Raw genomic sequence first — 13,403 nt, 5'->3', positions numbered from 1 at the left:
ACATCTATTTTAAGGGTTGAAAAACTCAATTCTAATCAAAGTCCGATAGTAGAAGTATAGTTTTATACGGACTCAACTTGTGCGGTATGGTCCGTACCGTGAGGGCTCCACCCCCACATCCGGTCGCAACCCCAATCCAGTTTTGTGCTTAATGGTCCACACCCCAGCTCCCACAGATCCCCTTATTTTATCACTGTATTTATTTTTTCAACAAGTGACAGGATTCGTGTCACATAATCTTTAACAAATATAAAAATGATGAATTCAATAAAAAGAAATATTTAACTAATACCTAAGCATAAATTGTTTATTTAATTGTAGCTAAAATACTACTCTAAACATTATCTTAAATCTTAGAGTTAGGAGCTAATAATGACTGATACAAATTATTAATGAATAATTTGTTTTTTTCTGGGGGGGGTGGAGGTGAAGTGCTAAGATGTTGATTAAAGAACAGTAACGAAAAATTGTATAAAATTATTGAAACATTAATTGGAACGTGTATCTTCTTGGTTGTAGATACCGCAAATCTAGCTTAGCTAGCTGTCATTTGTTGTTCCTACATCAAACACTGAAATGATAGAAAAGGAAGACCGTGATCCATTTACTGTTAAAAAAATTTATAAAATCAATTTTAGTCCAGTAACCCTAAACTTATCTTATTTTGATACTAATAAATTTGAGTTCATTCCAATTATTATTTGAATATAATTCTAAAATTTTTTTTTTTTAAATTTAATAAATCAAATAATTTATTTTATTCGAATTTGTTTTAATGTCATGTATAAATCCATGGTTGAGAAAGAGGGTTTTTTCCCTAATGATTATAGTTGTAAATCATCGATTTCAAGCAAACCTTCTCTACATGTTTAATTTTCTAGTTTGCTTTATAGCCGTCTCTTTCTAGTGTATATGGTCGCTGATTTGTGGGCGACATGTTTACAAATCATTATCCAATTTGCCACAAAACTAGCTCGGTTCCAGCCATGCAACGCAATCTTCACTATTTGTTTAATCAAAAATAGTAATCATATCATATTAGAAAGAAAAAAAAAAAAACTCCGAAATCTTAATTCTTTAGCCACTTCTTGTCTCGAGTAGCTGAGATAGCACTCTTTGCTCGTTTACAACTATAATCATTAATATTTGCTCGTTTAGTCTTCAAACCTGAGTTTGTTCCAAAGATAGAAATAATGGGTCGGTCCCCGATTTTGAGGAATTGGGTATAAATAGAATACAATAATTTATGCACATATTGGGTCCTCTTCAATGGAGGTTTGGACCTTAGTCCAGTGAAATTTCGAGGAGCATTTATATTTCACTTTAAAATTATACACGAAACCCTAGACCAAGAACCATATGTTCTCCGTGATATATTTTTCTGATGGAACACTTGGGCGGCCATAAATGGTTCAAAATCAAAGAGACTACATATATCTATGGTTCCTATCAGCTTACAATGTTTTATTGAAGCCGATCAACATCAAAGCTCAAGGAACCATGGCTGCCAGTCCCTCGGTGATGAAGTGAGTCGGATGAACTGTAGGAGACAAATGAGTAGTATTATCTACCTGTTCTGAAGCATTTATTGTGGTTAGATTCTTCTTCTGTAAAACTGGGTTTAGAATCAATCTCCTTGTCTGGTTTCGTAATGGATTTCTTCTCCATGGCATTTATGAACTTGCGTAGATGTTTAATATACTCGGGATAAGTTTCCAGGTTGCAAATGGCCGCCACCTTTCACCCATAAAGGCTCCTATTTTTCCCTCATAAGCTCCCATAATCGTTTCGCATGATACCAATCGACAACCTCAACGTTTTTGCCATGCAGACATTTGTATAACTAAAAGTGAAGAACTAAGGAAGGTAACCAAAATAATGATGCAATGGAAAAGATACTAACATGTATAACTGGATTAGAACCGGACAGTTGACTCGTCGTATTTTGTCTATGTTCTGCAAATATTCCGACCGAATGATTTTTAAGGATTGCAGCAGAAAGGAAGTGTTTAGAGTTTAGAGGAAGGTAAAAATGCTTTGAAAATATCAAACCAAAATGCCCGAAAGGGTGGCTCCCCTTCCAACAGATTGGCCATATCCCCATATTCCTTCTTCAAACAATTGTACACTGCCTTCATGTCATAATACGTGATGAATTCTGTTGGCCATTGCAATTACAAGGGGAAATGAAAGCAACTTATCATATAGAAAGTTATACATACAGGCAAAAACATTTTTCTACCAAATAAAATTTTCAATCAATTTAAAAATCAACGGACATTCGTCGATTGAGTCTTAACTCAATCGATATAGACATTGTTGTCAATACAAGAATACGTGCGCTCGAGTTCATTGAAAAGAAATTATGAATAATTTTAGTCATTGTATAATGAGATAATTAAAAAAAAAATCCGGAATGTTGCAGTGTTGTTTACCCTCAAAACAAAGAGAAAGACAAGAAAAAGAAAGAAGACGAATAGATACAAACTTAAAGACTCTTCTACCTTGCGGGAAGATCTTCATGTCCTGAATAATAATAACTGCAAAATAAATAGCATTCTAGCGGGTATAATTTAGTGGTAAAAGTGTGATTCGTTTTATTAATTCTAAGAGTTAAGCGATTTGATTTATATTCGAACAAAATTTTATTTTTTAAAAGAATTTAATCATTTACCTCTCAACGAAAGATTTGAGGAAGAATATAGATCATCGCTATTTGGATTTAAGGCCAATTAAATTATATATATTTAATTATATTCTAACTAAAAATTAAATTATAAAATTACAAAACATAATTTTTTTTCAATTGCATCAATACTTTCAATCGAATAAGTATGAGGAAAAGATTAATAGATAAAATAGAAAATGTATTTCAAATCATAACTAAATCTTCATTTTTTTATGGGATAGATTGAAGCAATAATAATAACAAAAGGAATAACACAAATAAGATAATTGGACATAAATTAAAAAAATATATTGAGGATTCATTTTTATGCTATAGGAGCACCGTGAGTATCGGAAACATGCATAAATTCTTCTCAAATATCCTTAATTTTATTTTCTATTTACTTATATAAGATGGATTAAAATATGGGTTAACCACATTTGTGTTAAATGCAAACAAAGAAGAGTTTAAGCCATTTCATGAAAGGCTCTTTGAGGAAAAAAAAAGAGGGCTTGTGTTCGGACATCAAATAAAATGAAAATTCATTTATTTATCCATTTTTATTTTTTTAAGGGAAGAAGATAAAATGGAGAAGTTACAGCCGGCCAACCTGAAATTAAAAGCAAGCAAAACAAATTAAAAAAAGAAAGCGTTGAAGGAACATGTTGCTTCAACACCAAGCATCATAAGTCTTCTGACATATCTTATACACACAACAAAATAACACAAAACATACAAACAAAAACAGAACCAGGGAATCCGCTCGGCAGAATGAATGATTCGTATTGCCGTTATTATCGTGTCTGCTATCTCCCCACTGTTGCTTTTTTGCATAATCAATATTCAGAATGATATAATTATTTAGGCCAACATTGGAGATGTCTCCTTTAGAGTCCCCCAAATTTGCTGATTTTGCCTTGAAAGAATAAAGATCAAGAAGGCTGTTACTAAGGGATGCTTGATTTCCAAATGTACCACTATGTTTCGTTTGTTGTGTGTTTGATTGTAACAACAAAGGGTTGCCTGAGGAAACATGTAGAGTATTACACGAGCCACCAACCGCCATTCTGGCATCTTGGAAGTTCGGATCATTAACACGATTAAATTCTCCACAACCGTTGGTGGGCTTGTTCTGTGTCGGTTGATTGAGATCTACCGATGTTGGGATCCCTTGAAACAAAGTTCCATTTTTTTTCTGGTTTGCAGGTACCACGGCTGGCTGGATCTTCCCAGAACCATTGATCGGATTATTCAATGTTTGACAATGTCCAGGTTGAATCACGCTAGAAGAAATCCCATGTAGGCTTAAAGCAGCTGAGGAGTTCAGTCTCCCAAACATTCCACCTGGTTGATAAGATGGCAGAGAGGCACTTGAAATCCTTCCAGGTCCAGTCAATGTGTGAAAATATCCAAAGCCGTCCAATGGACCCATGCGGAAGTAAGACGGATCTTTACTGCCTAATGCAGCAACAATGCTGTGTCCTATGTAAAGCCTATATTTCTGCAAGACAACATAAGATAGTAAGCTTAAATACTGCACACTTTATAAAAGCTCATACTTCAAGTATATGCAATTCTCCCATGTGTATGGGCCAACCTAACTCTTACAATAGCTTGAACTGAAGTTGCAATAACTTCATTAACAATGTGCTAATTCTAACAAGGAGTAAAATGGTAACAAAACACTCCACTAAAACTAGCAGATTGGTTGTTACGTTTTCCCTTGTGAGCCTCAGCATTCATAAGGACATTACCTGTAGATGGCTTGCTACAGTTTCCCTTTTGAGGCCTTCAACATTCATAAGGTCAAGAACTTTCTTCGGAACAGCCTCTGAATCATTTAAATAAAGAGAAAATGAAAAATTAAAACTAAAAATGAAGCTGGTCTGCTGCGTCACAGTAAGAGACACTAATCTAAACAGCATAAAACTCACTATCAAGACCCAATTCGTTGACAGCTGAAACAAACTTCCTATGCACCTCATCAGACCAAACAACTCGAGGCTTTTCCTGGATCGAGGGATCCTCATCTTCGTGTCCGTTATCTTGGTTCAGTGCATTAACGTGATATTTAAAGTCAGGTTTGTTTTTTCTCACAACGTGTTGCCATATGTTTTTTAGCTCCTCGATGCGAACTGGCTTCAATAAGTAGTCACAAGCGCCATGAGTAATCCCCTTCATTACAAGCTCTGTATCGCCATGAGTTGACAACACTGGAATTTCATCAAGAATGAGATAATATGGTATAAATCGCTCTCAAACACTTCTAATCTACTATTCAAATTTAGATCCAGAATAATTATGGGTTTATAAAACCATCAAACTTTACCCAAAAAAAATTTTCATTCATTCCACAAATAATTCAAAAGACAAAAGAGGGGAAAGAGCAAAATCAAATGGGAATAATTCAGTGCCATAAAATGGAAAAAAGGGGTAAATACTTACTGATTACAGGTAGGTCCATTTCAAGCCCCACGAGTTCAAGAAGCTTAAAGACATCCATGTCTGGCATGTTAACACTAGTAATAACCAAGTCATATCTGTTCCTGTTTTCCCTCAACATTTTGAGGGCCGTAGTTGCCTGATTGGTTGTGGAAACTGCAGAAAAAGAAAACATGCATGATATGTCAAAAAGAAGCCCACTGTCTTAGCATTGTTACAAGTCAACCTAGCATTCTACAATTACAAAGACCCTAATCACTTCACACAGATCTTCCTGACAGAAGCATTTATTTAACATTTTGAGAACAATAAATAAAACTTTGAGTTAAAGATTGAGAATAAACAGAACAGTAAACACGTAACTTGTGAGCAGAATCTAGATGTAAATTTCAACCTTTGAGATAAGAATAAAGAAAAATTTTCAAGAGCATTCAAAAGGGAAAACAAAAACAACCACTAACCATGATATTGGCATTTACGAAGGAGATTTTCCAAAACTTTGAGACAAACAGGATCATCATCAACTGCTAAAACATGCATGCCAATTGGAAACCGGTCCTTACCACCATCTTCACCATTGGAACCACCCCTTTTCTCCTGCAGGGTCATTGATAAAATAAGGGATCCAAACACCCACCCAGATACAATCTTTGTCAAGTTTATCGACTGTGCCTATCTAAACTCAGATAGCCAAAACAAAACTGAAATGGTGGAAAAGGAAAAAGTAAAGCTTTGCAATTAAAATGATAAGTAATTCTAGTACTATAAATAACAGACTTTACTATATCTGCCCTATGACTCGATCAATTAAGTAATCTTAACCGTGGATTTGGGTTTATCCTACAGAAATTTAACAGTTTTATAAATATTTCATTCAAATGTGGTGTAACATCATTATTATTTTTACTTTTTAAATGTTATTATTAATTTAAAATTATATTAAATGTTATATAAAAATTAAAAAATTAAATTAAATTAATACTTGGATAATTATTATTAAATATTTCATTAAATTTAAAATTATCATATAATATAAATTATTTAATTTAAATAAAAATAGATATATATTTTTTATTTTAAAAGTTCTAAAAAATTATATAAATGTCCATAACTATTGTATAAAATTATTTTAAAGAATAGTATTTTAATTTCTCATTTTAACATTTTTTATGCTTTTACTTTCTTCAATTCTTTTAAATTTTTAAATATTAAATTAAAAATAAATTATAATTTAATTAATAAATACAATCAAGTATATCACAAAAAAATAATATATGTTATATTACGAGGTTTTAATGAAATAGTTATGTTTACATTATATTTATATGACATTTGATATAACGTATGAATGGCGTGTATCTTTTAAACATTTAAATTATTTTTAACGGCTTTAAAAATATAGTTTTAACATATATTTAAATTTTAAAATATTAATCCAAATAATTTTTGGGAATATTTGAAATAAGTTTATAAGGAAAAAAGTTGAAAAAAATATTTATTTAAAACTCCTGTTCAAATACAATTAAGAAAGAAAGAAAAACTTTAAAATGTTTCTATAATAAAATTTTCATATATTTTAAAATATATTTTAAACAAGTCATTAAATATAGGCAGAATGAACATTTTAATGACATAATTTTTTTGGTGTTATTCATGTCGATTTTATGGTTCATAGTTGCCCCTTCCAACAATTTCATTAAAATATTTATGTTTTTTGCTTGCCGCTTTGGACTATCTAGGGTTAATTTATTCATCGTATTAAGTGCTTGCAATCACTCCAGATATGTCGTGCTTGAGTTGTGATAAAATAATTGTTAATATGTGATAATGCTTTATTGATGTTGAGACTAAAACATTTGTTGTGTTGATAGAGCTTGTCCTTCACCATCTACAACAAGTGTTTGTTATTTTTTTCCTTGAATTGTATGGTTCATTAATTGAATGAATTAATGAATTTATCTTTCAAAAAATATAGGATTTAACATTTAAGAACATTTAATTTAAAATTAATAATACAGTTTTAAAACAATAAAAATATGTTTAAAATTTACAATCGTTATTTAAATAAATTAAATTAAATAAATATTAAACAATAAAAAGAAGTATTTAATCTAATATATACATTAATCTTAATTTTTTAAGAATTACAAAATAAAAACTAAAAATCAAATTAAAAATTAAAGATTTTTAACTAAAATTATAAAACAAATTATATTAAACAATTTTTGTATAAATGTTTTTTATTAATATTTGACATAAATATTCTAAAAATTAAACACTTATATTATTTATTAAGTTCTCAATTATAGTATTTTTGAGATGCTGTAAATTTTGTAACAAAAGTTTAACAAATGAATATAATATATTTTAATTTATCTATACAGCCAAATCCATCCATCACAAGGGATAAAAAATTAATTTATAATGAAAAATTAAATTGTTTTTAAAAAATCAATATATGATATTTATATAATCATTACCATTAAATATTTCAAAATATTATAAATAAAAATATTATTTTAAGAAATATAATTAACGTATTATATTTTAAAGTTAAAATAATATTTTTTGATAATTGGAGAGGAGGAAAGGAGTTGCTTAGAATTAAAGCCCAACTTTCATGCCTGTAATATAATATTCTTGGTATTAGGCCAAAAATTAAAGTTATTATATGATATATATGATATAATAAGTGAAACATATTTTAACTCTACAATAATTTTTTGAGCAATCACAATAATAGTTACAATATATACATATTATGATTCATAAACTTTTCTTATTTGTGGCATATTTTACCAAAGTTATTTTATCCTTATTGATTTATTTCAATAACATGCAATCACAATAATATATGGGTTGACTTTATAAAGATTTATCTCAATACTTTGTATCTTTATTTTAATAGTAATTGATTCGATGAGAATTACGTAGATCATGATGATTTGCTTGGTGAAGATGGATTCTAGATCTATACAGTTAATCCTCTTTATAACAACCTTGCATGTATAACAATATTTTGAATGTTACTGAGAGAAGACTGTTATACACCTATATCAACATTCGAGACACTTATAACAATATTTGAGATTTAAATCATATTTGAATTTTTTAAAATTCAAATTAAAAACTATAATATATTAATAACATTTTAAATATTGAGATTTAGATTATATCTTTAATAAATTTTACAAATATAACTTCATCTATTAAATATTATTTTCATTTAATAAAATATAATTGATATATTTTTATATAAAATTTAAACATTTTATTAACTAAAATTTATTATTTTCGTTTCACTTAAGATTAAAACTAAATTTACTAAATTTTAATATAAGAGGCTGTTATAGAAACTAATTTAATAAATACCTTGTTATTGTTCTTGACTTCTTGTTATAAATGAAAACTTGTTATTAAAGGTAAAAGTAAAACATAAAAAGTGGTTTTACAACAAATTTAGTTGTTACAGTTAGATGATGTTATAGATGTGTTGTTGTAATGAAATTATGTTATACACACTGCCTATTATAGTTGATTCCGGTGGTTGGTTTGACCGATTGATTCTATTAATTGATTTGACCAACTAATTTTATTTAAAATGTTTAGAAAAACTTAGTTAATAGCTGAAAAATTGATATGTGTAAAATGACAAATAAGAACATGATACATTTTATTGTGAAGTATTTATTTATTTATAATACTTTAGTTTTTATTGGGTGAAATAATTGAAATAAAACATTATTACCAAGGAATTAAAACATTCATTATAGAAATTAATTAGAGAATATTTTTGAAATTTTAAATAAACAAATTTCTTAAGTTCATTATTTGCAAACATTAACTTTGTGGAAATTGATAAATATTAATAGTGTATCGATATAATTGCACACTATATTCTCAAGTGATAATTATGTCATGTTCTTAATATGTAAATTAGTGATAATTATGTCATGTTCCTAGTGATAAATTAGTATGTAAACTTTAGATTTTAGAGATGAAAGTGAAAATGAGAGAATAGATGATACTAATATCTTGACACCCCTATTAGATCTGAGAGCATATGACAATGAGAGTAATTTTTGGACAAGTATGATCAGATATATCATTCCACATATCTCATTCCCAATCCATTGTGAAAAAGTAGTTCATCCCTGTCTTATGTGTTTTGGAGGTTTTAGCTCAAACTAACCTTCATCTACCAAACGCTATAATCAAAGGGTTTGACTACTCAATCTTCTATTTGTGCCTAAATCTCAAAACCCTATTTACCAAGCACCTTGTAGTCTAACTATCAATTAATAAAAGTAGAAATTTTAGTTTATTAGAATTAACAAATCAAATTATTATTTGAATTTAATTATAAAATCATTTTTAATAATGAATATTATAAAATTTAATAAATCAAATGAACTTGTTACAAAGATTGAAATAATGGGTCGGCCCCGATTTTGAAGAATTGGTAGAAATAGAATACAATAATTTATGCACATATTGGGCCCTCTTCAATGGAGGTTTGGACCTTGGACCAGGGAAATTTCGAGGAGCATTTATATTTCACTTTGTAAAATTATACACGAAACCCTAGATCAAGAACCATACGTTCTCAGTGATATTTTTCTATCAGACCATAAATGGTTCAAAATCAAAGAGACTACATATATCTATGGTTCCTATCAGCTCACAATGTCTCATAGAAATCGATCAACATCAAAGCTCAAGGAACCATGGCTGCCAGTCCCTCGGTGAATGAATTCTAGGAGACAAATGAATAATAATATTATCTACCTGTTCCAAGGCCTCACTCCTTTTTGGAACCAGCTACCTTCTTCTTAAGTCTCAAGCATTTATTGTGTTTAGTTTCTTCTTCTGTAAAACTAGGTTTAGAATCGAGCTCTTTCTCTAGTTTCGTAATGGAAATCTTCTCCACGGTGTTTATGAACTTACGTAGATGTTTAATGTACTCGGGATAAGTTTCCAGGTTGCAATGGCCGCCACCTTTTACCCATAAAGGCTCGTACTTTTCCTTCGAAAGCTCCCACAATCGTTTCCCATGGTACCAGTCGACAACCTCATCGTCCGTGCCCTGCAAACATTTGTATAACTAAAATTAAAGAAGAGTAACTAAGCAAAGTAACCAGAACAATGATGCAATGGAAAGGATGCTTACATGTATAACTAGAACCGGACAATTGACTCGTCGTATTTTGTCTATGTTCTGCAAATATTCGGACCAAATGATTTTTAAGGATTGCAGCAGAAAGGAAGAGATTTAGAGTTTCAGAGGAAGGTGAAAATGGAACTTACTTTGAAGATATCAAACCAAAATGTCATCTTGACAGGATAAAGGACCCTAATGCCCGAAAGTATGGCACTGTGAAGAACAACTCCTCTTGGTCTCTGTAAACGAGAAGCCAAATGTAGGGTGGGTCCACTTCCAACCGATTGGCCATATATTATCAAATCTTCCTGCGTAACCCCATATTCCTTCTTCAAACAATTGTACACTGCCTCTATGTCATAGTATGTGTTCAGCTCTGTTGGCTGTCGCAATTTCAGGGAAAAAAAAGGAAGCAGCTTATCAGACATAAATTTAGACATACAAGTAAAAAACTAATCCACAATGTTGTGGTGTTGTTGACCCTCAAAGGAAAGAGAAAGACATGGAAAAAGAAAAGACGAATAAACACAAACCCAAAGACCTATTTACCTTACCGGATGATCCTCCATATCCTGAATAATCATAACTGCAAAATGAAAAGGAAAATAAATAAATAATATCTAACAGGTTTTGCCTTTAAAAAACCATTTTAGCTACTTTCCCCATACAATTCATAAGATAATTGGAATATGGTCAAACACATGGGTGTGAAACGCAAACAAACAGAATTGAAGCCATTTTCATGAAAAGCTTTGTGTTCAAACATTACTTAAAATTACAAATTATTTATATTTTAAGGGAGGAAAAGTGATAGCCGGCCGACCTGTAATTGAAGCAAGCAAAACAATGATGGGCTGAAATTGGTTTTAATAATAATAATAATAATTTAAAGTTGACAAACAAGATTGGTGGTTCTCAAATATGCAAAGACAAAAAGAAAAACAAATTAAAAAAGAATTCCATAAGACAAAAGCATGTTGCTTCAACAGCAATTATCATAAGCCTTCTGACAAATTTTATGCTGAAAACAAAATAGTACAAAACATATAAACAAAAACAGAACTACCGAACTCAAAATACATTAAACTCGAAAGGCAAAAAAAGAAAAAAAAAAGAGAGAAGAAGAGTTGAACATAATCAAAATCCAAGCAAAAGATGAGAAACGAATAAAAAGATAAAGGAAGGTACCTCATAATATTGACGCGGAGGTGGGCTCTGAGCTCAATGAAGAGTTCATGCATTTGGCCTAAGTCAGCGGCATTGCCATGGGAATACAAGAGGGTTAACTTGGCAATAGGGTGTTTCCAATAGTTGGCTACGATTTTATTGCCGCCTTTGGTATCGAGCAAATGAACATCCATGTTCAAATCATCTCTGATCCCAGGCAAAACCAGCCTCCCATCTGAATCCTTGCAAACTTCGTACGTTGGTGGATCTGGTGGGAAAAACGCAAACTTTGCGGCCACGCTTGACGTTACGTTCCCCATTAACAAGACAACGGAAGAGAACGAAAGGCACAGTTTCTTTCCCTTTTCTTCAGATACGAAACTGGACAATACATACAATGAACATACAGGCAGGCAGGCAGGCAGGCGAGAATTTGTTTTATGGTGTTTGGTTCGAAAGGGTATTGTTTCCGTTGAGTTTCCTTGAGAGTTTTGTCTTTGAATTTCCGTTGGGTTTTGGTGATTGGTGATAGGTGAATTGGTGGTTTATTTGGTTTTTCCTTTTTGGAGGGTTTTTGTTTGTTTTATTACTTGGTTACACTGAGGATGATGAAATGCCAAAATCCAAATAAAGGGGAAGAATCAAAGGATAATTGGATCCGATCTAAGCGGGTCTGAGCTGGAAGTGTTGCTGGAGAGGAACATAAGCCTAGAAATATAGCTATACTATTGCTAGCTAATAAGCTTTTTTTTTCCAAGTACTCTACTTAGAAGCCATGGATGTCTTCAACATGATCTGGACTCTTTTCCTTCTTTCATTTTCTGATTGACAATACCTAGTTTTGGAATTTTACCACCTTACCCTTTACTAATTAAGTATTTTGATCTTAATTTTGAATGAAATTAAAGATTAGTGCTGTCTTTATTTGAACAATTATCCCAAAAAAATGATTTGGATACAAAATATAAAAAAATGTTGTGATTAAAAAATGTAAACAAAATTCTATAATAATAAATTAACACCTATAAATATCTGATAACAAATTCATGCTAAAAAAATGAAGGGTGTTTTTGACATTTAAATTGTAAAGTTGAATGTTCCCTTTATCCAAAACAATGGGTTGTTCTTAAAACTAGTGCTCTAGAGTTGGACGGAACAGATATTAAAGAGAAAATGAAATTTGTAAATTTGGACGGCTGAGGTTCGGTCAAAGGCAGGTGGGGATCTTTAGGAAGGAGAGAAGATTTCAGAAAAAAATGAATAAAAAAATTTGTCAGAATCCGACATTTCTTTTTCCTTTCGTTGCTTTGTTGAGTTCAGTTTCAGCCCATGTTTTTGTAACAAGCGTCTTCCAACTTTGACCATTTTTACCAACAACCTTTTTTACTGTTTGGTCATCTCCAAAATTTACTACTCTTTTTCATTTCAACTTTTTACTTAAAATTTGGGTCTCCACTGGAGAATGGATTTTTATATGAAAAAGGAAAAGAGAGAAAATATAGAATTGTAGTAAATTTAGTGATTGTCTAAGAAACAAGTGGGGGTTTTGAGTGGTTTTAATAACTAAATAGAGATAGGTGTATCCTCAATTATTGAAGTTCAGATAACGTAGAATTAATTAATTATGATGAATGTTGGAAGTGAAATTGTGAACATGGGGATTATGGAGTGACATTGGGAGAAACTAAAATTAATTGATTGGCCTTTGCCTGTCTGTCTTTCGGCTTTCAAAAAAGAATGGATGATGGCATTACCAAGGGACAGGTAGTGGTCCTCCTAGGATGTCTCTGCCATGTTATCAATATCCACAGCTAGTGAAAATGAACGGTTTTGGAGAGATCCCCCCATAATTATACTTCGGCAATTACTAAAACTGAATCTAATTATTCATTACTACCTTAATTAACACTCAAATGATTATAAAAAAAGAAGAAGAGAGGCTACAGTTCCATGCAGAAGCCAAGA

At 31.0% G+C, this 13,403-nt stretch overlaps 2 protein-coding genes across 2 annotated transcripts; both read right to left on the bottom strand.

Moving 5' to 3' along the window:
• Positions 1–3,304: 3,304 nt before the first annotated feature.
• LOC105770301 (two-component response regulator ORR24-like) lies at positions 3,305–5,804 on the bottom strand. The gene is made up of 5 exons (XM_012591434.2): positions 5,572–5,804; positions 5,114–5,266; positions 4,603–4,881; positions 4,423–4,499; positions 3,305–4,169 (listed from the first exon to the last, which is right to left on the bottom strand). The coding sequence occupies exons 1-5, from the start codon at positions 5,717–5,719 to the stop codon at positions 3,339–3,341; spliced, it is 1,488 nt and encodes a 495-aa protein (XP_012446888.1). The 5' UTR covers positions 5,720–5,804; the 3' UTR covers positions 3,305–3,338.
• A 3,829-nt stretch (positions 5,805–9,633) lies between these two features.
• LOC105770302 (uncharacterized) lies at positions 9,634–12,237 on the bottom strand. Its single transcript, XM_012591435.2, has 5 exons — positions 11,460–12,237; positions 10,821–10,857; positions 10,418–10,654; positions 10,281–10,328; positions 9,634–10,196 (listed from the first exon to the last, which is right to left on the bottom strand). The coding sequence occupies exons 1-5, from the start codon at positions 11,756–11,758 to the stop codon at positions 9,912–9,914; spliced, it is 906 nt and encodes a 301-aa protein (XP_012446889.1). The 5' UTR covers positions 11,759–12,237; the 3' UTR covers positions 9,634–9,911.
• Positions 12,238–13,403: the final 1,166 nt, after the last annotated feature.

The sequence above is a fragment of the Gossypium raimondii genome, chromosome 5 (assembly GCF_025698545.1).
Source record: "Gossypium raimondii isolate GPD5lz chromosome 5, ASM2569854v1, whole genome shotgun sequence".
Lineage (NCBI taxonomy): Eukaryota > Viridiplantae > Streptophyta > Magnoliopsida > Malvales > Malvaceae > Gossypium > Gossypium raimondii.
Note: the sequence above shows the minus strand (reverse complement) of the source record. Positions and strands in the feature narration are given on the sequence as shown.

Excerpts from the sequence above, each read along its gene's own strand:
- LOC105770301 (XM_012591434.2), bottom strand. The coding sequence starts at position 5,719 with ATGACCCTGCAGGAGAAAAGGGGTGGTTCCAATGGTGAAGATGGTGGT. Across the intron at positions 5,267-5,571 it reads TCGTAAATGCCAATATCATG|TTTCCACAACCAATCAGGCA; the intron begins GTTAGTGGTTGT and ends CTTTTTCTGCAG. Across the intron at positions 4,500-4,602 it reads CAACGAATTGGGTCTTGATA|AGGCTGTTCCGAAGAAAGTT; the intron begins GTGAGTTTTATG and ends TAAATGATTCAG.
- LOC105770302 (XM_012591435.2), bottom strand. The coding sequence starts at position 11,758 with ATGGGGAACGTAACGTCAAGCGTGGCCGCAAAGTTTGCGTTTTTCCCA. Across the intron at positions 10,858-11,459 it reads CTCCGCGTCAATATTATGAG|TTATGATTATTCAGGATATG; the intron begins GTACCTTCCTTT and ends TTCATTTTGCAG. Across the intron at positions 10,197-10,280 it reads GTCCGGTTCTAGTTATACAT|GGCACGGACGATGAGGTTGT; the intron begins GTAAGCATCCTT and ends AAATGTTTGCAG.